At 36.6% G+C, this 27,331-nt stretch overlaps 1 protein-coding gene and 1 long non-coding RNA gene across 3 annotated transcripts; both read right to left on the bottom strand.

The window, feature by feature from the left end:
• Positions 1–5,425: 5,425 nt before the first annotated feature.
• LOC125145768 lies at positions 5,426–10,527 on the bottom strand. 2 transcript variants are annotated; one of them, XR_007144205.1, is made up of 7 exons: positions 9,721–10,527; positions 8,903–9,321; positions 8,256–8,658; positions 7,310–7,474; positions 7,125–7,183; positions 5,960–6,096; positions 5,426–5,746 (listed from the first exon to the last, which is right to left on the bottom strand). XR_007144205.1 is itself a non-coding variant. In XM_047819989.1 (7 exons), the coding sequence occupies exons 2-6, from the start codon at positions 8,970–8,972 to the stop codon at positions 5,968–5,970; spliced, it is 774 nt and encodes a 257-aa protein (XP_047675945.1). In that variant the 5' UTR covers positions 8,973–9,321; positions 9,721–10,515; the 3' UTR covers positions 5,426–5,746; positions 5,960–5,967. The 2 variants fall into 2 exon arrangements, 1 of the variants encoding a protein (XP_047675945.1); XM_047819989.1 differs by having other exon boundaries at positions 8,256–8,606; positions 9,721–10,515.
• A 5,973-nt stretch (positions 10,528–16,500) lies between these two features.
• Positions 16,501–17,203, bottom strand: LOC113634388. The gene is made up of 3 exons (XR_007144213.1): positions 17,063–17,203; positions 16,831–16,862; positions 16,501–16,701 (listed from the first exon to the last, which is right to left on the bottom strand). It is a non-coding gene; the product is annotated as an uncharacterized LOC113634388 (long non-coding RNA).
• Positions 17,204–27,331: the final 10,128 nt, after the last annotated feature.

The following is a 27,331-nucleotide window of genomic DNA, read 5'->3' on the forward strand; positions in this document are numbered from 1 at the left end:
AACAGTATCACACAGCCAATAACACACACAACTCACAAACAGTAACACACAGCTAATAACACACACAACTCACAAACAGTAACACACAGCTAATAACACACACAACTCACAAACAGTAACACACAGCTAATAACACACACAACTCACAAATAATAGCACACAGCTAATAACACTCACAACTCACAAACAATAACACACACAACTCACAAACAGTAACACACAGCTAATAACACACACAAGTAACACACAGCTAATAACACACACAACTCACAAACAGTAACACACAGCTAATAACACACACAACTCACAAACAGTAACACACAGCTAATAACACACACAACTCACAAACAGTAACACACAGCCAATAACACACAACTCACAAACAGTAACACACAGCCAATAACACACAACTCACAAACAGTAACACACAGCTAATAACACACACAACTCACAAACAGTAACACACAGCTAATAACACTCACAACTCACAAACAGTAACACTCACAACTCACAAACAGTAACACACAGCTAATAACACTCACAACTCACAAACAATAACACTCACAACTCACAAACAATAACACACAGCCAATAAGACACACAACTCTCAAACAATAACACACAGCTAATAACACACACAACTCACAAACAGTAACACACAGCCAATAACACACAACTCACAAATAATAGCACACAGCTAATAACACTCACAACTCACAAACAATAACACTCACAACTCACAAACAATAACACACAGCTAATAACACTCACAACTCACAAACAATAACACACAGCCAATAACACACAACTCACAAATAATAGCACACAGCTAATAACACTCACAACTCACAAACAGTATCACACAGCCAATAACACACAACTCACAAACAGTAACACACAGCTAATAACACACACAACTCACAAATAATAGCACACAGCTAATAACACTCACAACTCACAAACAATATCACTCACAACTCACAAACAGTAACACACAGCTAATAACACACACAACTCACAAACAGTAACACACAGCTAATAACACACACAACTCACAAACAGTAACACACAGCTAATAACACACACAACTCACAAACAGTAACACACAGCTAATAACACTCACAACTCACAAACAATAACACTCACAACTCACAAACAATAACACACAGCGAATAACACACACAACTCACAAACAATAACACACAGCTAATAACACTCACAACTCACAAACAGTAACACACAGCTAATAACACTCACAACTCACAAACAATAACAGACAGCCAATAACACACAACTCACAAACAGTAACACACAGCCAATAACACTCACAACTCACAAACAATAACACACAGCCAATAACACTCACAACTCACAAACAATAACACACAGCCAATAACACACACAACTCACAAACAATAACACATAGCTAATAACACACACAACTCACAAACAATAACTCACAACCAATAACACTCACAACTCACAAACAATAACACACAACCCACAAACAATAACACACAACCAATAAGACACACAACTCACAAACAAAAAAACACAACTAATAACACTCACAACTCACAAACAGTAAAACACAGCTAATAACACTCACAACTCACAACTTAAAATGCAACACTGTCACAACTCACAAAAATCACACAGCTAATAACACTGACAACTCACAAACAATAACACTCACAACTCACAAACAATAACACACAGCCAATAACACTCACAACTCACAAACAATAACACACAGCCAATAACACACACAACTCACAAACAATAACACACAGCCAATAACACACACAACTCACAAACAATAACACACAGCCAATAACACACACAACTCACAAACAATAACACACAGCCAATAACACTCACAACTCACAAACAATAACACACAGCCAATAACACACACAACTCACAAACAATAACACACAGCCAATAACACACACAACTCACAAACAATAACACACAGCCAATAACACTCACAACTCACAAACAATAACACACAGCCAATAACACACACAACTCACAAACAAAAAAACACAACTAATAACACTCACAACTCACAAACAGTAACACACAGCTAATAACACTCACAACTCACAACTTAAAATGTAACACTGTCACAGTATTTAAGACAATACCACACTATATCTGTTTTTTTTATATATAAATATATTTTAAAACGGTCTTCTTAGTCTTCTTAGAATTTTGGACTTAAAACGTAAGATTAAAACACTGTCACAGTACACAGTAGACTGACCAACAGCTTTTTGTCTAGAGTTGTAACCTTACACCTTACTCCCAGTGACCACCCACCCCTGTATATTATGTCTATAGCACCTGTATATTTGTCTATATAATATACACTGTGTATATTTCATGTCTATAGCACCAAAATTGTATATCCACCATGGGTGCCACTAGCAATGTTGGGCCCTATGAAAGAAAATGAGACTGGGAACCTACCACACTCATTCATACAAGCCAGCCTATCAAACATACAAGCCAGCCTAGCTATCCAAATTATTTGTCTACTATTTAATAATACTGACCTATAACTCTTGCTATTGTTTTTGACCACTAGGTATCAGTATTTAGTAAGAGACCTACCATGGTAAATGTAATTAAATTTAAGAGTAAAACGAGATACTTAAATCCCAGCTGGTAATATTTCTTTTGTGGGTTTTTTTGTTTTGTTTACATTTGTTTGAGTTAATAAATGTTTGTTTTATTGTTTATGCAGTATAATCTCCTGTGATGCTTATGTAAAGAAAGAGACTGGTACAAGAAGGCCTGTTATGTAACTTGAGATTTATTTTAGTGTGGTACAAATGCCTTTACTGTTATGTGGTTATAATGAACTATTTTCTGAGTCATAAAAGAGAACATTTAAAAGAAACACTGAAGTCTGAAGCCTGGGGCTAATTACAGTAGTTTTTGAGTTACTTTGGTAGTAAACATATAATATGTAATATGTTACATATTACACATTAAAGGTGGGGTCCACTCATGTTTCAAAATGCTTCAGAAAACTGAGTCGGGCCAAATAACAATATGCGGTGGAGATAGCTTCTGGTAAGCGCTTCCGTACCCTGATGGCAAAAACCGAGAGACTTAGGAGTTTCTTCCCCCAGGCCAAAAAAACAGCCTCTTAACATCTACATGTCTCCACTTAATATTCACTTATCAGTAAGAGTAACAATTGCACCGTCCATGGAGCGGACTTGATTCACATTACAATGCTAGTTATATATACTCTATATAATTGTTACAAATAAAAAATCTTGAATCTTGACAGAGTGTTCAGTGTGCATGTCTGACATTAGCAGAAAGGGGCATGTCTTGTCAATGACAGTTCTGAGAATCTGACAAAGTTGTTTTCATCTAAAAAAGTTTATCTTCTACACTGAAAAGGAATTAAAAATAAATGGCACTGGAATAGAAGTGTGGAATAATAATATATAATATATAATATAATAATATATAATATATATATATATATATAATATATATTATATATAAATATAAAATATAATAATAAATGGTGTGGAATAGAAGAAATAGGCAGAAAGTAGAGCAAGTATGCAACTAGTGGTAAAAATAAATAAATAATAGTAATAACTGATACATACACGTGTGCATGTTCACTGTATGCTTCACTGAGTATTGATGAAACCTCTAACAAAGAGCAGGGACAAAATTCTCAATGTCCTTGTTCACTTGATGTTGATGTTGATGATGAGGAGGATGATGTTGGGACCAGATGTCCATATGGTGTCCGATGCTTTCAGGGCACTCATGAGTCCGTTCAGCTCAGAAGATGAAGATTTCTGCTCTGATGTATATTATGATATTGAGAGAGATTTTTTTCCCCAGAGTTTCTTCTGCACCAGCATCCTCAACTGCCTCTGTGTTAAAGACGAGTTCTGAAACCCAATCAGAGAAGAAATAGATCACTAAGCTCAGCTTAACAGTTCTTGGAGCACTGTAATGTTCTTGTATTTGTTTTTGTTGGTAATAGAATAGAACTGTAGTTTTGTGTAACTTCATTTGTGTATTTTCTATTTTGTATTTATTTCCCACCTCACAAAAAGGTTCATTCTCAGAATTTATTATTGCTTTAACTCATGTTAACATTTCCATTTAAAAAGTTACATTATTTACAGAGAGAAAATTATAATGGCAAAAGTTTTTTTTTTTTTTTTTTAAATGCACCGAAATATCTCCTGGTACAAAGCTATTGCCAGATCCATGGACGTTCAAGAACAATTATGTTAAACTTTTAAATTAAAACCAATTGTTCTTTTATTGTGAGCACAAATTACTTTGAACTGAATTGAGTTTTAATCATCTTCATATTTGAAATGTTTAAATGATATGATTAACTAGTGTCCTGGTGCAATTACACCCCAAGGTTAATTTGAAAGTCTGTGCTTCTGTCCTACTGTTTAAATCAGGGAATACATCTGGGTGAATGGATTCCTCTGTTATTGTCTGTTATTGGCTTTAACCCAGCTAAAGTCAGTCTTTGGTAACTCTGTTCCTGGTCCTTGAATATTTTACAGGATGATTTTATGAAAACAGTTCAGAATGTCCTGGATTATACCCACATAGAGCTTGTGAATCAGTCATAGTCCTGTATGAAGCTTGCTTTGATAAAATGTCTAGTGAGTGAAGGTTTTATGGATAGATTTTGGTTTTGTTGAAGCTGAATGTGTTAAAACTAAATGTTTTAAAGCTGAGTGTGTTGTAGCTGAACGTGTTGAAGCTAAACGTGTTTCTGTGACATGATTCTCCTCATGACTATTTACTTCGTGCTCCTGAAGCTGATGGTGATTTACAGTGTCATGACTTTTGTGTTGTTTAAATAAAACATTATACTGTATGATTAGAAAACATTTAAAATGGAACTGAAATTATTCACAGATTTAAAGAAGTCTATTAACTGTAGATATTAAGATATATTATTTTGACACCTGACACGTGTTTGTTGTAGAACATCTGCACACAATGATGGCATCATGTCATAGTAGCTGGTGAGTGTTCAAACCCACTCATGCAGTAGAACTGGGATGTGGTCATGGAGCTCATCTCTTCTTCCACCAACCCTTAAAAAGCTATAGTCAAGAACACGTGTTTGTGTTTAGTGGTGAAAGGGTCTGATGTTCCCCATTTAAACCATCGAAACCATGTAAACCTACATGTTAATATATTAAATGAATCATGTAAGAATAATTTTGGTCCAAAATGAAAGTCAAGTGCCTTTGTAACATTTATTTAAAACAATCTTCTAATGAAACATTTTTAATACTTTAAGATAAGAAGGAAAACATTAAAACAGGATTATCATGAAAATAAAAAAAAACATAGATTATGTTCTGTTTAGTCAAAGATTTTATTTATTAAAACCATTTAATCCTGTGTTGCACCTACTCCTCATTTACACCATAATAATTATCTCACTGTTTAATTTAGGTCTTAATTTATACAGAGAAATATTGTGTTTACTGCAAATGTTACCTACAGTAATATGGATCACTTTATGTGGCAAAATTTTATTATCAACATTTGTATATAATTATAAATAACCACACACTGACAATACATTTTATTAGGTTAGTTAGAAAAGTAAGTCTGATCTAGTACATGAGTCCATGTGATCTGAGAGTTCTCCAGATTAATCTCAAGATCATGACATGAGGATGGATCTCCAGGGATTTTCATCATATCAGTCCTGCTGGAATGAGAGAGAGAGAGAGAGAGAGAGAGAGAGAGAGAATATTCTGTTGCTCATTATAATAATAATAATAATAATAATAATAATAATAATAATAATAATAATAATAATAATAATAATAATAATAACAATAATAATAATAATAATAATAATAACAATAATAATAATAATAATAATAATAATAATAATAATAATAATAATAATAATAGACACACTGTAGGTCAGTGTATCTGTGGCTGTGAGGTGAAGGTTACGTAAGTCACACAGTCCAAATCTGAAGCTTTGTTGTTCTTAACAGATCCTGTGAACTTTCTGTCATACAGCAAACTGTCATGATGAATCTTTTCATCCTGTAGAGAGATTCAGATGATGAAGCAGCACTAAACACTATTTTTACTGTTTATTGTGGAAACTTTGACATGAACTGCACTGTTCTGTTTACTGTATTGTGTTCCACATATATTTATTGTGTTCTTTCACACTGGTCACATTTCTCATTTTAACCCTTAAACACTTCTTATTTATTATAAACACTTATATAACCTTATTATTGTGGCTTCACACAGGATTGATAACTGATAATGTTTCATACTAAATAAATAAGATTAAAGCATTTGAACAGTAGGTGGAGGTTTAGTGTTTTCTTTCAGAATAGGTGTGTGTAAGGTGACCGTGTGTGTGTTTGTGTGTGTGTGTGTGTGTGTGTGTGTGTGTGTGTGTGTGTGTGTGTGTGTGTGTGTGTGTGTGTGTGTGTGTGACTGAATAAAGCAGCACTATGTTTTTACTTTAATGTCAAGTTTTAAAGAGTTTTTAGAGATAGAAAATAAAAAAGGTAAAAAAAAACAAGTTTAAATTCTTGCTTAATTTACATTTAAATGACAATCACTCTAAATATATGGACAGGGTTGCCAGGTTTCAGTAAATTTCCCAGCTGAACTCAACTAGAATCCGTTGCTGCTTTAAACCGTAGTTAGTTGCTTACTCAGTCACATCTAGCCTCAAGTGGATCTCATTTTATAGACTGTGTTGTGTTCTTGTGACAGTGAACAACATATTTACAGTGTAATTACAACACTAAGCTTAACCACATAACACTGACCAACAAGATAAATAAACTAAAGTAGTTTTGAAGCCAGATTGAGAATAAAGACTATCTTTAATCACAGAGGTTTATTTATGTTTTATGGCAGTCATGTGACATGTAGGCGGTTCTGTACTACATACAACTCTACAGTTATATAATAACTCTATTATAATTACAGTATTTACACAAAAATATTGAAATATTTATTTCATGCAATAAAAATTGTTTCTGGGAGCAAAATAATCTTTTTTTTTCCTTCCTCAGTATTTGACATTAATGTGAATGTATTTATACCTGTTCAGTAGAGCTGGTGTCGTGACTGCAGCATGATGATAATGATGATGATAATTTTCCTGAAAGAGAATTCTGTGTTCATTAATATAAATTAGACAATAAATTTAGACACAATAAATACATAATTACCACAAAACTTCTGTCTGATTCTTTAATGTTTAACCTACAAGTTAAAGCACTTTTACCTTCCACCCTGCTGCAGAACACACACATGCAGATGATGTTTATTAGGACAGAGATGGAGCACACACACATTATGATCATATGTATAATCCAGATGTTCTCAGTTCCTCCAGTCTGGTGTGAGTCTGAATCCTCTGATGAAGAACGAGTCTCATTTCTGCTGCCACCTAAAATACACACAGAACCACAGAGATATCAGTACAGTGTCCTGGAAGAAAATATCTTAAATAATAATCAGTATTGTGCAGCTATAATAATTATTATTGTTAAATCCAGGAAACGTCTCAAGTCTGATCAATAATAGATGTTTTGTTGAACTGTAATTCCACACATAAGACTAAAACATGTAACTCTGAATTCACACGTGACTCTCTGGTTATTCAGACTATCATGTGTTTATATGCATTATATGAACATCAGTGACTTCATTTCACATCTAAACTGATGCTTTAAACTATAAAAACATAAGATTAGTGAAACAAAAAGAACAGACAATTAAACAAAAAGAACAAAGTATAAACTGACCAGTGATCTCTGTTTGGACTTAACTGTAAAATTAATGGACCTGCAAACTTTTATAGATAAAGTGATGACTATGACACCATACAGGAGTCTGGAGCTAGACATGTGTCCCTGGTGAAAGAGTTTCTACACAATTATTAACATATTTAGTCTTCAACCTTTAAAATGACAAAAATGACCTACAAAAAAGAATAAAATTCTAGTTTAATCATTTTAAAATCACATTTTATATAAATCCATGTTCATGTTTACTGTCTGTTTTAATGTTGGAAAAAAAATCATGTTTAATGTCTAAATAATAATTTCAGTAAATTCTCAAGATAATAATAATAATAATATGAAATAAATCTTAAAAAGTCTATAAATAAATATAAAAAAACAAAGTACAGTATTAATAAACAATGTAAATAAAGTGTTGTTACTGACCTGTAAAGTTCAGACTGATGACTTTCCCAAACTGATTGTGTTCCTTGTTTCGACCTCCACAGTAATAAAATCCCAGATCTGTGTCTCTAACTCCAATAATCACTAAACTGACTGAACTGCTGCTTTCTGTTATAGTAAAGTGACTCTTATCCTCATTATATACAATATAAAAGTGTTTGTCCACATTCCCTTGTGAGGTCGATATAATCTGCCTCACGTCTGCTGAGTTCATGTGATACCACGATATCTCTGAATAATTAGTGATGTTACAGAACAGAGTGACGTTTTCTCCAGGATCAACACATAACAGATCAGCTGAAATGTTCTGAAGGAGACTCAGACTGATGACACCTGAAAGATCAACACCACATGAAGAGAGAAGATTCATCAGCACTCTGTAAACCTAACACACAGATCACAGTACATTACATCCATGGAGCCGCACTTAACATATAGACAATACTGTCATATTTATATTTTAATATTTTATTTATTTAACTTCATTTCAATTCAGCTTCCTGTTACAACTGAATGCATTAATCCCTCTGCAGATGTTCTGAACTCTTCTCACAGCTCATGTGGATAGAAAATGTTATGAAGTCCAAAAAGTAAAATAAATAAATTAATTAATTGATTAATGAACTCACCAATCATCAGCTGTAGATTAAACCCACTCAGGAACTCTGCCATGTCTAACACACATCCTCCACTGAACATGTGAACAGACACTTAGTGGAATAAAAAGTCTTGTGTTTCTGCTGTTTTCCGGTTTAACTTCGTCAGCCACGAGACTCTACATCCTGTCTCCTGTTCTGTTCTGGTGTTCAATAAGCTTCTGAAATCTCATTTTATATTCTCACATTTATTCTTATAACTCATTAGTTTATTAGTGACTTTAATCTACTGTCCTGAGTGTTAGAGCTGAAATGAATAGATGAAGGATGAATATAGAGAAGTTACCAGTCAGAACAGAGTTAAAACGAGGAAATCCATCATTGTGGAACTGTTTTCTCGGCTGTCAGGAGATTCTTGTGTTGGTCACACAGATTAAATTAGATTCTGCACACTGAAAAAAGTTTATTGTATTTATTTACTACAAACGTGTTTGTCAGGTCTCTATGAATGTATTGTTTTATATTAACACAATTAGGTTCCACACAACCAACATGATTAGATCAGATCTGGAATAAAATCAAACACTGTACAGTTACCAGATCCCAGGATTAAACCCAGGACAGTAAATTAGTAAATGTGTGTGATATCTGTTGTTTACATTATAAATGAAGCTCATTGATCTGCTTTATTAATTATAATCTGTATTGGTGCGGCATTGTGTGTATGTGTGTGTGTTTGTGTGTATGTTTGTGTTTGTGTGTATTTACCTGTAATTGAATGTGTGTGTGTGTGTGTGTGTGTGTGTGTGTGTGTGTGTGTGTGTGTGTGTGTGTGTGTGTGCATTGTGTACCTCAGTGTTCATGATATAAAAGTCTTCTCATCCAGCAGAACGATGGTCAGGATAAAGTTCTTGTGATGATGAAGGACATTATTTCAGTATTCCATCATAACTGCATCTTCCTGTTCGAGTCACCAGATCTGGATTTAATCACTTGTCTGTAAGATATGGAAGCTGTGAAGTACACAACAATTTAATAAAACCAACAGAACAACAACAATTACAAAAATTACTTAAATCAAACAAACAGTTCTCTCTGAGACAGAACATGTAACACACAAGTGACCAACGTTAACAAAACACAACTGAACACATGTTAAAGCCCAGAAAAGAGTGTAAACTTGTAATAATGTTCAGCTCAGTGCTCTTAATATAAAACATCTGAATATCTAAATTCAGTGTTGTGTAACTGCAAAAGAAAGTAAACATCTATTTTATACAATTCTCAGACTTCCTGTTTTCATGAACTAAGACACCTGTACACTAACATATTAGTTTAAACAGCAGTAATGAATAAAGTCTGGTGTTTAGGAGCATTTCAGCTTCATGGTAAGTTACGATGCTGATGATCAGTAAATGATGGACAGATTCAGCACATTACAGTGTAAACAACACACACATCTCTGCTGCATTCAGGCAGAATTTCATCACTCATTTACTCCAATAAATAAATCTGAAGTTTATAGCTGCAGATATGAGACTGTACTCATTAGTGGAGAACACAGGATTAATAACATGTCCAGTGTTACAGAGAGAGTAAGATTAAGAAAAGCTCTATGTTTATACACCATAAGTCCAGTAAAAGGGTCTGATGGGGTTTGTTCAAGCACCAAAACCACAACGACACATTTTTCATTTTCTATTTATGCTGCTGATGTTAAAACCACACACACAGCAGAGGAAACAGCACACAGGTGGATAAAAACACACACTGGGCGGTTTTTAACCTCAAAGTGTGTGTTAGTAGCAGTTAGCAAATAAATAAATAAATAAATAAATAAATAAATAAAACTAAACTTTACGTATTAAATTAAACTTTACGTATCTCTCAGCATAAGGTATGATGATCAGTTTAGAGATAAATTATGTCATATCACATCACTGTAAAAGAATTACAATTTTATAAAAGAGTTAATATTTTACCAACTGGAGGTGTTTCCTATTGTTAATATCTGATTATAGATGTTTTAGTCATTATAGTCTGTGTAATGAACAGTCAGATGATGAACTTCTGGTATTTTTAGTTCCTTATTCAGACTCATGAACATTCATTTATTAAATCCAGACCTGCTTCTGATCCTCTGTATGTTCAGCACAATCAATAGTCCCATCTCTTGACCTCACAGTTATGTCTCTTCTCCTGTGTACCTGTGTGTATAATACTGTGTGTATATACTGTATAACAACTAACACACAATCCTCTGACAGAGTATTAACATTTAGTTAAAAATCACAGGAATCTGATCATGATGTTTCTCTGCTGCTTAGAAAGAGCTGTTTTAGATCAAGCTCTGAAATAAAAGAGGAGAAGAGGCTTCTGTTCTGTTGTTGGTGGTAATAACCACAGATTGTGTAGAGAACAGAAACACACAAGTGTCTAAACTGTGAGATCTGCTCTTTACTCAAACTCTATTCAACTCTCACTGACTTCAGTGTGTAAAACTTTTACATTAAAATCCATTAAAATCTGATGACTTCATGTAAATAAAGTCTGATTTAAATTATTTACATTTTAAACCTTATATCAGGTCTTGTTTTATATAACTGATCACAATCCCTTACATCATGTTGATGTAGCCAGAGAGGGCCGAGCAACGTCCACAGCCGAGCTGAAGGGCCGAGCGACGTCCACAGCCAAGCTGAAGGGCCGAGCGACGTCCACAGCCAAGCTGAAGGGCCGAGCGACGTCCACAGCCAAGCTGAAGGGCCGAGCGACGTCCACAGCCAAGCTGAAGGGCCGAGCGACGTCCACAGCCAAGCTGAAGGGCCGAGCGACGTCCACAGCCAAGCTGAAGGGCCGAGCGACGTCCACAGCCAAGCTGAAGGGCCGAGCGACGTCCACAGCCAAGCTGAAGGGCCGAGCGACGTCCACAGCCAAGCTGAAGGGCCGAGCGATGTCCACAGCCAAGCTGAGGGGCCGAGCGTAACCCCGACACAAGTCCAGAAAACCAGAGAGGGGGGAGAGTGATAAAAGTCCTCCACCACAGGCAAAAAATACACAAAAATGTCCCTGAGGCCAAAACATACGAGACCCCCCCCCCCCATACTCTGCATGTTTTATTTCTTTCTTTTTTTTCCTCTTTTCTCTCTTTCCATAGCTTAAAAGCTGCAAATGTTGCTTTATTAGCATGACAAATTTTTACATTTACATTTGCTAAAGCTTGGATACAGACTTTGTAAACCTAAACTTATTATTATTATTTTAGAGAGTTTGTGTGTGTACTGTGCTGCTAGTGTGGAGCTCTCTTTGTGCTACAGTTTGATTTAGTGGTAGCTGTTCTTGTGTAGCAGTGAAAAGATACAGGCAGATTGTTAGCCTGTCAGTTTGTAATAAAAAGGAATTGTGTAGTTTCTGTAAAGCAAACATTTAGATAATTTGACATAAAGCAAAATATATGAACATAACACACAGAGATTTACATTAATTTGAGACTTATACAAATATTATATACATGTTTCAAATAGGTAACTTTTTTACTGAACCGATTGGTTCTCCAAACACTCCACATGGCCCATAACCACGCTTCCCCATCTAATTAGCTTTTATTAAACTGACTAACACCTACACTAGGCCCCAGCTCACAGCAATAGAATTCGTTTCTCACCCTCTTCCTCCCTAAGATCACCTGCTTAGATCTGCTACAGAGACTTCCTCCTGCTTGACTCACAGTTTCATCAGGTCCCATTTTTGATCTCTACAGTAGATGCAGGAATAAGTCTATGGAGTGTAGTGGTTTAGTTTAAGTCAACAATAGACACTAATAGTTAACACATAAATGTTTCAGTCTACTGGTTTGGCTGGAAAGGATAAGAGGTGTTTGTGGTTCAGCCGTGGCTGAGTGGGGCTGAAAAAGGGGGCAAACTGTTTTCATCCAAGAGTCTGGCTTTCTACTTATACTTGTTTTTGACATAAAATGACTGGATGTGTAGCCAGCAGTCCAAATATTGACTGTACTAATATGTTAGACTGTACAAGTAGATGAGTATAAACCACAAACTGCTAATCCCATGTGACGTTCAGTTAAATTAGTTATATCATCTCACTGTTTAATGGTGCCTTAGGTGTGTATTTTATACACTTGTTCCCATGACCTCTACCACTTTGCCACTGCTTTGAGTTTGAGGACATTTACAGATGAACATTTTTGTGATGTCATATATAAATGGTGTTGCTTTGCCTTATCTGCCTTTATTGACAAACCACCACTGTTAGGGACACCACAACCCACCAAAAGGGCTTCAACGCAGCTTGGTACTTAACATGTCAAAAATGTCAGTACAGTTGACATCTGCTAGGTGTGAAGTCCATATCTTATGATTTTATTTTAATTTCATTTTTATCAAACCAGTCAGTTTGCCCCCGTGAAACAGGAATGTTTCATCAACTTTGCATTGCTTTGCAGTTACACTTAAATAAGTAGTTTGGAGCAAATCCATACCAGCACACTAGAGTAACAGAGCCACTGGTGCCCCTCACCCTAGGGGGCAAGACCTTAATAATTACTGTGGCTTTTGCGTCAGATACACACAAAAATATCCAAGATATTTTTTCCTGTTCATCAACACCTGTGGTTAGAGCAATAATAAACTCAGTGAACACGCTTGTAGACCACAGTTTACACCCGTATTGCTAAAGACTTTACCTTGGATCTATATTTAGATATCACTTTACACAGTTGTGACTGAAGCCCCTGTAGGACAGTAAACACCTACTAACAAGTATACAACAATTTTTTCAAGCTCAATTGACAAGATAAATATAAAAGATTGATATAAATGTCCTGATCTGATACTTTGTATTTTCTCCTCTTTTTCAGACAAATTATTGACACTGTTGGTCCAGGTCTCTTAATGTTTATTAATAAATGCTTGTCTACTGGCTCTTTTCCAAAAGATCTCAAAAATGCTGTGGTAACACCTTATCTAAAGAAACATAATCTTGATTCTGCTGTATTTTCAAATGTTCATCTCATTTCAAATTTGCCTTTTATTTCCAAGATACTTGAAAAAATGTATTAACTCAACTGCAAATTTATCAAAACATGAACTCTATACAAGAAACATCCCAGTCTGTTTTTAAAGCATTACACAGTACTGAATCTGCTCTGTTGAGAGTTTCAAGTGACATTTTTATGGAAACTGACACTGGAAGATCTGTGGCCTTAGTTTTATTAGATCTTAGCTCTGCCTTTGATTTAGTTGATAATGAGATACTCCTTGTGTGCTTAGAGAAAGCTGTGGGCATTTGTGGGACTGTTCTAAAATGTTTTTTACGGAAAACTGTATTGTAAAGATTGACTGTGGCTCTCTCACTCCTCATGAAACCCTCTGCATTAGGAACTTGGGTGTTCTTTTTGACCACAACCTTAAATTCGGCAAACAGATTAATGCTGTAGTAAAATCCAGCTTTTTTCATCTCCGACAGCCGACAGCTTTCCAAAGTAAAATCATTTTTATCCCAAAGTGATTTCCAAACATTGATCCATGCAGTCGTTACATCACGTCTATACTGCTGCCACTTTCTTTATTATGGTGTTTCCCAATCATCTCTCTCTTGATTACGGTTGGTTCAAAATTCAGCAGCTGGACCTCTGTCAGGACCACTTGTCACAAGAGCATTATTAGATGATATGCATACAGTTAGTGTCGGTATGGTTCTGTTCTAGGCATGAATCCAAGCATGCATGGACAGAGCGGGGAGAGCAGCAACTGGAAAATAGAATACAGAAGGGTTATTTAGAGTTTGAAGGGGAGATGCTGGAAGTTTTAGTTAGTATAGGGAGAGAGATCGTGAAGGACTGTTCCAGTCTGCAAGATATTAAAATATGATTTAGGAAAACAACAGAGCTTTGGGTCATGACCAGCAGGACAAGATCCTGGATACAGGCGGCCAAAATGAGTTTCCTCCGCAGGGTGGCTGGGCGCTCCCTTAGAGATAGAGTGAGGAGCTCGGTCACTCGGAAGGAGCTCAGAGAAGAGCCACTGCTCCTCCACATCGAGAGGAGTCAGCTGAGGTGGCTCAGGCATCTGTTCCGGATGCCTCCTGGACGCCTCCCTGGGGAGGTGTTCTGGGCATGTCCAACCGGGAGGAGGCCCCGGGGAAGACCTAGGACACGCTGGAGGGACTATGTCTCTCGGCTGGCCTGGGAACGCCTCGGTATTCCCCTGGAAGTGCTGGAGGAAGTATCTGGGGAGAGGGAAGTCTGGGTGTCCCTGCTTAGACTGCTGCCCCACGACCCAGCCCCAGATAAGCGGTAGAAAATGGATGTATGGATAGACAGAACAGGGCAGACTGGTATTGCGGAGGGAAGCTGGTTTTAACCTCCCACTACTCCTCTGATTTTCTGGCTGTAACTGAGACTCGATATCCACACAGAACACTGCTACACTAGCTGCTCTATCCTCTGTCTATACTTTCTCTCAATCACCACTAGAGGGATGTAGATAAAGGTCTACTGTCTGACCTTGTCTCATTTTACCTTTAAATTCTATTCAATTTCATGCAGTTTCAAAAGCCTCTATTAGAATTCCTGGAAGAAGTGAACACGCTCGTCAGTCCTTCACGATCATGCTCCCTATCATCTCCCTATCATTCTCCCTTAAACTGGTCTACAATGAGGGCAGTAAACTACTGTTTTCTTTTATTATTAATCATTTGCCTACTTGAAAACAGCATATATTTGTTGTTGCCATGTCTTGTATATCACTTACTTTGTTGAATTCTTGATTATATTTGATCAGGACAGTAAATCACCTGCAAATCAGCATTTTGTATTAATCTGTTGATTATATGGGAACATTTTCTAATCTGATTCCTCTAAAGTATTCAGAGGGCATTTCTTTTCTGTCTTTCCTGTAATTTGTTTAAATCATTATGACTGAATTTTGTCTGACTCCACTGCTCAGGTCTGTTCAACATGGGTGGCCCTAATAGGGACTTTTGTTACCCGATGACATAACTGTGAGGTTCACTGAAGTACACAAGCCCCATCACCACGTCAAGGTCCCAGTCTACGAAGGGTGAACAGAACAACACAAAAACAGACACAACACCTCCACTAGAAAAAATAGAGGAGTAAATACACAACCCTGTGCACAGCTCTAGATGAAAGTCAGGTGTTTTCAAGAAGAAGTGAAAGAGTAACTGATAGAAGAAACAGGGCCATGAACTGTGGGTGCAGACACTTCTTTCCAGGTGCTTCAGGAATGAAGTGTCACCACCCACAGTTCATGGCCCTGTTTGGCCTCTGTAGGCCTCTGTAGAGAGGCAGAACTTCTTATGGACCTCCGCCTATGATAATGGAACTGTTTATGAAGATCATCCGTCATACAAGTCTCAATGTCTAAGGGGTTGAAATATCTCACGTTTCACTTCTAATGTTTGTACATGTGTCTTATCTGGATGCATTGTATAGAAATATGTCTCTAAAGTGACAAGATGTCCTTTTCTGAAATCCTTCAAATTCACTCCATCCAGCAGGTGGCAGCAGAATCACACTGTACAAAAATTCCTGTTAGTTAAAATAAATCACGTATGGAATTCAGGTGTAGAAAAAAACACGAGTTGATTAGTAGAAGAAGTTTGTCCCATTTTATTTCCATCAAAAGCAGACATTAGACAGCATTAATTATTTAGTACACAGCGTCTGTAATGTTGTAATCAGCTTGTAGGAGGTTCTCTGTTTGTGATCCTCATGCTTGTCCTTATCTGGGCCATCAGGAGACACTTGTGTAGGTCACAGAGGTCAAATCAGATGGTTCCAGCTCAGCTGCCTGCAGAGTGAAATGTAGGTTAAAATGAGCTTGAAATGACAACAGGAGCTTTTTACTTTGCTTTAATAATGACATGATCTCAACTTTAATTTTCTTTAAGCTACATTTCATCATGTAGGTTTATGCTACCTTATTGTTTGAGTCCCAGGTAGAAAAACCCTCTGAAAAAAGAAACAAAAAACACATTTCAGAACACAGTTTTTCACAATACCTAATGTTTTTGTTACACACAGTCATTGTGTACGAGTGTATACAGGCTGCTGTATGACCTGCCATAACATAGTATAATAAATACATTAAGGAACATGTGTGTGACAGGGTGAATGTTGTGAACGTTGGTCTTTAAGATGAAAGTTCTCACCCTGTAGCTTGGAACAGTACAGAGAGGAACAGATGACAGTTACAGAGACAGAAACTGCACACACACATGATAGGTTTATAGTAATAAGCCCACAGTGTGCAGGAAGTGCAGATTCTTGTGTGTCTGATTGATCAGTCTTATGATCATCTGAAACACATATCTGAAACTCAGAAACACCATAAAGTCATCTCAAAAAGGAAAGTTTATCATGGTTGCTGTCTATGCTGTAAAAAATGTGTACAAATCTGTACAAATCTGTAAGTCGCAAAATAGGCAATAACTGTAGAATTTATGGGAAAAACATGTAAAATTTAAGCAAGTTATCAATTATAACATTAATCTTAAATATTTTCTTACAGGAAAAATGTGAATGTTTATTATCTGTACAGTGTAACTTATATTTCTTAAATATACAGCTAGTTTGATGAGATGATCCTATCACAGAAATTGTTTAATGAATTTGTAATAGCTCTTTAGAATAAAAAAACATTGTTAACTGAATTTAACATATTTAACATGTTTTATTTCATGTTAATGGAAACTTTTAAACTTTAAATCAGACAGTTCTGAGCTGCAAAAACATGGTTATGAGCCGTAATTATTACAGTGTAAACCTTGAGGTTTGTCTGGTATAAACTATTTATAACAAAATAAACATGTAAATTAAACTGTTATAAACTGTAAAATATACAGCACATAACCAAAAATATTGGATGGTTACTAACTTCCTCCTGCTTAACTCTGACAGATAAAACTACTAGGACCTTGTACTTGTACTAGGGCCACATGAAGCCAGAAGTAAGCGTTCTGATTTCAGAGTAACTCTGGAAGTCTTTCTGTTTCATGTGCAACAGTAAAAGACTTTGGTGTGATTATTGACTCCGGTTTGTCATTTGAATCTCATGTAGATAATATCACTAGGGTCACTAGGGCAGCCTTATCAACTCTTTTTGCTTAGATAAGAAATATGATGTCACTAAATGATGCAGAGATTAGATTAAACTTTGTCATTACACATGTACAAGTACAAGGTAACAAAATGCAGTTTGGCATCTAACCAGAAGTGCAATAAGCAGCAAGTGCAAGATGTACATTATTAACACTATGTTTACAGTATTTTCAGTATGAACAGGATAAAATTCAGATGAATATGCTATAGATATACAATATATGATGTCCCTCTTTATTGTCCTACAGGGGCTTCAGTCACAAGTGTGTAAAGTGATATCTAAATTTAGAACCAAGGTAAAGTCTTTAGCAATACGGTTGGAAACTGTGGTCAACAAGCGTGTTCACTGAGTTTATTAGTGCTGAAACCACAGGTGTTGATGAACAGGAAAAAATATCAGGTTTATGAGTCACACCTCATGTTCTCAACAAGATTCTCAACAAGGTGTGTGTATCTGAGCTCAGTCTGAACTTTACAGGCCAGTAACAACACTTTATTTATGTTGTTTATTAATACTGTACTTTGTTTTTTTTATATTTATTTATAGACTTTTTAAGATTTATTTCATGTTATTATTATTTATTATTATTATTATTATTATTATTATTATTATTATTATTATTATTATGAGAATTGAAAATGAATTTATTATTTAGACATTAAACATGTTTTTTTCCAACATTAAAACAAACAGTAAACAGGATTTATATAAAATGGTTAAACTAGAATTTAATTCTTTTATGTAGGTCATTTTTGTCATTATAAAGGTTCAACTGGCTTTAACAATAATAATAATTATAGCTGCACAATACTGATTATTATTTAAGATATTTTCTTCCAGGACACTGTACTGATATCTCTGTGGTTCTGTGTGTATTTTAGGTGGCAGCAGAAATGAGACTCGTTCTTCATCAGAGGATTCAGATTCACACCAGACTGGAGGAACTGAGAACATCTGGATTATACATGTGATCATAATGTGTGTGTGCTCCATCTCTGTCCTAATAATCATCATCTGCATGTGTGTGTTCTGCAGCAGGGTGGAAGGTAAAAGTGCTTTAACTTGTAGGTTAAACATTAAAGAATCTATAATGTTTGGTGTTCGACTAAACTAAACTTGTAAACTTCTAGATATTATGCGCGTGTGTGTGTGTGTGTGTGTGTGTGTGTGTGTGTGTGTGTCTGTGTGTGTGTGTGTGTGTGTGTGTGTGTGTGTGTGTGTGTGTGTGTGTGTGTGTGAGTGTGAATGTACTATTATATAAAACTTGTCCATTATTATATCATTACCTGATGCTTTATTATTTATACTTTGGTAACTGTAGAGTGATGTTTATTGTGTAAATTATAATAGAATTATTATATATCAGTAGAGTTGTATGTATTGCAGAACTGCCTACATGTCACATGACTGCCATAAAAAATAAATAAACCTCTGTGATTAAAGAAAGTCTTTATTCTCAATCTGGCTTCAAAACTACTTTAGTTTATTTATCTTGTTGATCAGTGTTATGTGGTTAAGCTTAGTGTTGTAATTACACTGTAAATATGTTGTTCACTGTCACAAGAACACAACACAGTCTATAAAATGAGATCCACTTGAGGCTAGATGTGACTGAGTAAGCAACTAACTACTGTTTAAAGCAGCAACGGATTCTAGTTGAGTTTAGCTGGCAACCCTGTCCATATATTTAGAGTGATTGTCATTTAAATGTAAATTAATCAAGAATTTAAACTTGTTTTTTTTTTTTGTTTTTTTTACCTTATGTTTCTTGGTAATGTTTCCTGCATTTAAATTTCTCTATCTCTAAAAACTCTATCTCTAAAACTTGACATTAAAGTAAAAACATTGTGCTGCTTTATTCAGTCTCACACACACATGGTCACCTTACACACTGAGGTGTTGTAACCCCATAAAGTGATCCATATTATGGAACATTTGCAGTAAATGCAATATTTCTCTGTATAAAATAAGACCTAAATTAAACAGTAAGTTAAATATTATGGTGTAAATGAGGAGTAGTTGAGATACAGGATTGAATGGTTTTAAAAGTTAAAAATCTTTGATTAAACAGAGCACATGATAATTTTCATGATAATCCTGTTTTAATGTTTTCCTTCTAATCTTAAAGTATTAAAAATGTTTAATTAGAAGAGTTTTTTTTAAATAAATGTGTCAAACACAATAACAGGAGACTTTTGACTCTTTAATTTGGACCAATGTGATTCTTACATGATTCATTTAATACATTTAATATATTTAATACATTTTTGCTAACGTAGGTTTACATGCTTTAGATGGTTTAAAGGGGGAACAACAGCACCTTTCCACACTAAACACAAACACATGTGGTCTTGACTATATCTTTTAAGAGATGGTGGAAAAAGAAATTAGCTTCATGTCCACTTCCCAGTTCTACTGCATGAGTGGGTTTGAACATTCACCAGCTACTATGACAGGACAGCCTATGATGTGGCAGCCTACAAAGCCCAAACCCTGATCCCTGCTGAGGCTGACAGCATGGTCTCCTGGGAGTTTGGAGGCTCCTCTATTGAGCAGAGAAACGATTTTTTCTTTCCAGTTAAGCTGAAGATCCATGGTTGCCTTATACAGTACCTGCGATGATCTCCCTGTGTGGTGTTGGGTCTAGCAGTACTTGTACCATTTGTCCAGTGTTTTTCATTCATAATGTTAAGTAGTGATCATCGTTTAGGCCTTTTTGTTGTCACTGTGTATCTTTCAGTGTTTTTCAGGCAATATGTACATGATGTAGTCAGTGACACTCATGTAGCAGTTTCACTCAACACAACAAAGTAGGTCTTGCTTCTTTCGTGATAGGACCACCCTCTGACCTCTTGACATGTGTGGCCTTGAAGGGTGACTATCATGTGAGGTTAGGGCTGTGGGATGGACTATTGATCAGTAAAACTGTCTTTGATGCTCCTTAAGAGAGTGCACAGGTTCTGTTGTAAGAGGGCCCTCATATATTCGGAATATATCTATGACATTCTCTGTCCTGGGCTGACTGTGTGCTCTTTGCTGACCATGTTATACTATTTGTTTATGACCTCATATACAGTACAACCTTGTCTATGACACTCCATAATAAGCTCATTAAACCATCCGTAAATGTGTTAACCAACACATCACTTTCTGCCCACAATCTTTTGTTTATCGATGTTGCTCATAGATGGCACAGAATACTACAGCATTCTTCTATATAAATTCTCTCGATTGGTCTCAGAAAAACCATTAAGAGTTTTGCTGTGTTTTCAAAAACAGTTTATGTAGCTTTATGTTCTTTTTCTGTACATTAATAAATAAAAATCAGATGAATGCAGTTTGGCATCTAATATTAAATTAAACTTTATTTTCATTACACATGTACAAGCACAAGGCAACAAAATGCAGTTTGGCATCTAACCAGAAGTGAAATAAGCAGCAAGTGCAAGCTGTACAGTATTAACACTATGATTACAGTATAAAGATGCAGATGAATAGATGAATATGCTATGGTTATATTGGACTGGATATACAAGATACGGTATATAGGTTGGGTGCTATAGACATGAAATATACATGGTGTTACATATTATATTGACAAATATACAGGTACTGTTGACATAATATGGGGGAAGTCATGGTCTAATGGTTAGAGAGTTTGAATCCTAACCCTAAGGTTGTGGGATTGAGTCTCGGGCCGGCTATGACTCGCCACCCCATCTTGGGTCTTCTTATTGGTGTTGATTGATCTTAGTGCAGCTTTTGACACCACTGATCATATTATTCCAATTGATAGGATAAAACATGTAGGCAACAGCACTGTATTGGCTTAGGTCTTATTTGACTGTTAACAATTTGTAGACTTAAATGGTGACTTCTCTATGCATACTGCGGTTATGTTCTGTGTTCCACAAAGTTCTGCTTTATTCCCACTGTTTTTCTTATTATGTTTACTACCTCTGGGTAAAATTGTGGAATTAGCTTCCATTGTTATACTGATGACACACAGTTATAGGTTTTATGCAGCTTGATGGCACAAATATAAAGACAGTGTAGGGCTAAATCAGTGGCTTTGACTTTAGAAGACATAATGAAGGTCTTAATACACTGAAGGGATATCTATGGTGCGTGCTGCCGAAGTCATAGAGCAAAATGTAGAGCTACTAAATGTTCAGCAGAGAGTGGTCGCTCTGTGTTCTTCGGAAGTCAACAACCATATCTTTGGTTTTATCAACATTCAGAGACAGGTTGTTGGCTCTACAACAGCCAGTTAGCTGTTGCACCTCCTCTCTGTATGCTGACTCATCATTCTTGTTGATGAGTCCCACCACGGTTGTGTCATCTGCGAACTTGATTTAAATGTTTCGATCTGTGCATTGCGGCAGTGGACTGAGCATGCAGCCCTGAGTGGCTCCAGTGCTCAGTGTGGTGGTGCTAGAGATGATGTTCTCAATCCAGACTGACTGAGGCCTCCCAGTCAGGAAGTCCAGGATCTAGTTGCAGAGGGAGGTGTTTAGTCCCAGCAGGCTCAGCTTCCCAATCAGCTGCTGGGGGATTTACCTGGTCATTGGGGGGAGGGATGATCTTCCTTGCTGTTACATTGTTTTGCACCTCAAAAGAAGTCATTCAGCACATCTGGGAGGGAGGCATCACTGTCAGAGGCAGGTGAAGCTGTCTTGTAGTTCGTGATCGCCTGTATATCCTGCCACATGCGCTGGGTGTCCCCGCTGTCCTGAAAGTGGCTGTGGATTGTCTGGGCATGTCGGCACTTTGCTACACTAATGGCTCGGGACAGTTTGGCCCTTGCTGTTCTTAGGGCCACACTGTCCCCTGTTCTGAAGTCTAGGTCTCTAGAACCGGTTTACTGCATCTGACGAGTGTTTTTTATGCTGGAATTAGCATAACAGAGATGTGGTCTTAGTAGCGAGGTGCAAAACGAGGTGAGCCCATCAAGCTGCAGCGTCCGGAACTCTGACCTTGAGCCATGTCTCAATGAAAACAAGGAAGCAGCAGTTTATAAACTCTGTGCACATTGGTTGTCACCATATTGTCCATATTAGAAAATAAAAATAGCACCATATTGAATTCGGAGTGCCCGCTGCGTGCTACTGCCGGTGCATGGAGCTGGGGATTGTTTATAGCAAATAGGTTTTGGTTTTGTTTATGGCAAATAGGCTGCAGTGTGTTCTGGGAAAAAAGATTTCAAAGACAGAGTTGATGTGACAAATTTCAGAATCAGAATCAGATAGAGCTTTATTGCCAGGTATGTTTTCACATTTGAGGAATTTGTCATAGTACCGAAGCCCCACAGTGTAACAGAATGACATTGACAAGACACAAATACATATATAATATAGACAGTTTGTATGTACAGTGGAAAAATGTGCAAATTGAAATATAAATATGTAAGTATGTGTTTTAAGTAAATAATGTAAGAATAGTATTGAGTGTTCTGTGTATATCAAGTGTTCATCAGATGGATTGCCCGAGGGAAGAAACTGTTCCTATGTCTGGTCATTCTGGTGCTCAGGGCTCTGTAGCGTCGACCAGACCTTTTGTTCACTCTGGAGAAGTACAGATCTTGGAGAGTGGGGAGTGTTGTGCCAATGGTTCGCTCAGCAGTCCGGACTACCCTCTGTAGTCTTCTGAGGTCAGGAGAGCAGGAGGGATTCTCCTGAAGTCCACGATTTCCTCCACTGTCTTGAGCGTGTTCAGATTCAGGTTGTTAAGACTGCACCAGACAGCCAGCTGTTCAACCTCTTGTCTGTAAGCAGACTCGTCATCCTCCTGGATAAGGCCAATCAGTGTGGTGTCGTCTGCAAACTTCAGGAGCTTGACAGTCATGGCCTAATGGTTAGAGATTCTGACTCCTAACCCAACGGTTGTGGGTTCGAGTCTCGGACCTGCCACGACTGATGTGCCCTTGAGCAAGGCACCGAATCCCCCCAATTGCTCCCTGGGCACCACAGAATAAATGGCTGTCCACTGCTCTGGGTGTGTGTTCACTGCTGTGTGTGTGCACTTTGGATGGGTTAAATGCAGAGCATGGGTCTCTGAGTATGGGTCACCATACTTAGCTGTATGTCACGACACGTCATTAGAGGTGCAGTCGTTTGTGTACAGGGAGAAGAGCAGTGGGGAGAGTACACAACCCTGAGGGGCACCAGTGCTGATGGTGTGGGTGCTGGATTTGAGTTTTCCCAGTCGGACTAGCTGCTGCCTGTCTGTCAGAAAGCTGGTGATCCACTAACAGACAGAGGAGGGCACAAAGAGCTGGGTTAATTTGGGCTGGAGGAGTGATGGGATGATGGTGTTAAAGGCAGAGCTGAAGTCCACAAACAGGATCCTCACATAAGTCCCTGGTCTGTCCAGTTGCTGCAGAACATGATGCAGTCCCACATTCACTGCATCAGACCTGTTTGCAGAGGGTCCAGTAAGGGTCCAGTGATGTCCTTCAGATATGCCAAAATCAAATGACCAAAATCTTTCAAATGATTTCACTACCACAGACAGAGCCACAGGTTGTCGTGAGCCAGTGGCATGCACGGGATGGAGTTGCAGGTCTCTACCTATGTCCTGCTACTGGTTCTCTTAATACTGGTTCTCAGCAAATAAATAATAATAAATATCAAGGTACACCACAACCAATTATTAACTTATCCATCAGTAGACAGACGGACATAGATAATACAAAGAGAAGGAGAAATAGGGAAAGAAAAGTGAAACGTAAGAAATTTATGTAAAAATACAAAAGGTTGAAGAGTGGAAAGATTTGAATATGAGTGTTTAGAAGAAGACAACAAGGGATCAGACACTGTACCTAGACAGCTGGAAGAAGATTACAAAAGAAAATAAGATTATAATGCATTATGTGTTATTATGTTTTATTTTCAGAATATTCAAGGAAATTCTGAAATGCTTTTCTTTATTCTTAAAATCATGTAATAGAGTTGATTAGATTAATATTGTTTATTTTACTGTAAACTTTCTTGTAGTGAAAGCTTATAAGTTATTATAAGTAACTTGCACGTGCAGTGTTTTATAGCTTGCTGTTGAATTCCACAGCGAAAGAAAGCTTTAGTCCTATATAATCACAGCTTGACAAGTTACAGGAAGTTAACTGCAGCCATATGACCATATACTGTATGGAAGTGTTAACCTTGAGGTTAGACTTGAGAGTCGACGGCAAGATATGTTTGGGAACCGAGATGTGTGTCTGAAATAAGATGGTAGCCGTCTAAAAGGCACGAATCAATCCAAACCTGACAGCCAAATACAACTGGCCACAGTAAAAATGTATAAAAGCCTGCCTTGAATCACATTTTGCATGCATTCTATTTTAGACAGCCTTAGGGCATGTCCAACTTTAGGTGCATCATGGAACAAACGCAAGTTTACACTTGAAGAGTGTTTCTTGGTTTTTGTTATAATCTTTGCATCTTAACACCTTTTACTTATTCTAATACTGTTACATTATTTGAACGGAATTTTTATTTGTAATTTTAGTTTTATTTTACATATATTACGCACACCTATTTGTATTACATTAATTTTAATAAAAACAAGGCCTCGCATTGTGAGGATCCTGAAATGACAAAAAGGTCTAAGTCTGCCTCCTGCATGTAAAGATTCAAACAATAGTTTAAGTAGAAGAACTTGGAGAGAATCCTTTGTTAGTAGACTGAGGGGACTTTGAAGGACACCTGCGTTCAAGGTAAGACCAACTTTGATAGTTGATCTTGTGTTTTCAACACTAACCCGTACCAATTAAGACACATTCCTTAGTAGGGGAGCGGAAGGGTATCCTACGCAATCCGAAAACATGTGTCACTAAGGGACAAGTACGTCAGTATAATTACTTCAAGGTCTGTAGTCATTAAGTCCGTTAATTTTGGGTTTCTTTGGGACGGGGATGATGGTGGAGCTTTTGAAGCATAAGGGCACTTCACACAGCTCCAGTGGTTTGTTGAAGATCAGTGTGAAGATCAGCTGATCAGCACAGGTTTTCAGACAGGCTGGTGAAACACTGTCTGGGCCGGGTGCCTTTCTTCTCTTGATGTTCCTGAAGACACATCATCCTCTCTGAACTGAATTTTAGGTGTGGTTTAGTCGGGGGTTACAGGAGGTGTGAATTGGGCTTTTTCAAACCTGCAATAGAACTCTTTCAGGTCGTCTGCCACTTGTTGATTCACCACAGTGAATAGTGATGGCTTTCAGACTTTTCCACACTGAAGCTGAGTCATTAGAGCAAAACTGAATTCGTAGCTTTTCAGAATAATTCCTCTTTGCCACTTTGATCTCCCTTTCCAGTGTGTATTTGGCCTGTTTATACAAGAGTCTTTCCCCATTTCTGTGAGCATCCACTTTGGCCTGACTTTGGCCTGAAATTTGAATCCCATTAGCACCAACACAAGTGAAATCATAGCTTTTGCCTATTTGGCATTTATATTTTAAAAGATAACAAAATATTTTTATTGCAAACCCAGATGTAGATACAAGTGTTAAACCTAAAACAAATCACCACAATACTCCAGTTCTTATAAAAGACTGAGAGCCATGATAAGATTTAAATCCCAACTCTATCTACAGCTACATCTGTTTTTTTTATTTTATTTACCACTGAATTATTTGTTTCTCACTTTGTCTGTTTAATGTTCTTTACAAACAAACTGTTAGGCTGAGTTGTTAATTAATTATTTATGTTATGAGTGAATTACAGTAAAATTGATGGAAAAACCTGCTTCTTTAGAAATTAAATTAAAATATTAGTAAAAACTTAAATATTAGTGATTGTTTATTTTATGAGTAAAAAATATTTATAAGTATAAATATAATCTCACATTGGATGAAGATGACAAGAAGAGAAAGGTGACTTTAAAAGGGGTTTCAGTACTGTGTACAGAGACGTCACTCATTTCTGCTTAAAACTATACCTTAATTTATATATATATATATATATATATATATATATATATATATATATATATATATATACGTGTGTGTATATATATTCGTATGTGTATATATATGTATATATACGTGTGTGTGTGTGTGTGTGTGTGTATATATACATATATATATATATATATATATATATATATATATATATATATATATATATATATATATATATATATATATATATATATATATATAAAATTAGCTTTGGCAGTAGGATTGGAAACTGTGGTCAAAAAGCATTTTAAGTGAGTATATCAGTGCAGAAACCACAAGTGCTTCTGTACGGCGATGTGGAAAAAGTGATCTCATTAGTGAGTCATACTTCATCCTGTTGTTGTGAGGGTGAGGGGATCTGAGG

Source organism: Tachysurus fulvidraco, chromosome 10 (genome assembly GCF_022655615.1).
Source record: "Tachysurus fulvidraco isolate hzauxx_2018 chromosome 10, HZAU_PFXX_2.0, whole genome shotgun sequence".
In the NCBI taxonomy this organism is placed as follows: domain Eukaryota; kingdom Metazoa; phylum Chordata; class Actinopteri; order Siluriformes; family Bagridae; genus Tachysurus; species Tachysurus fulvidraco.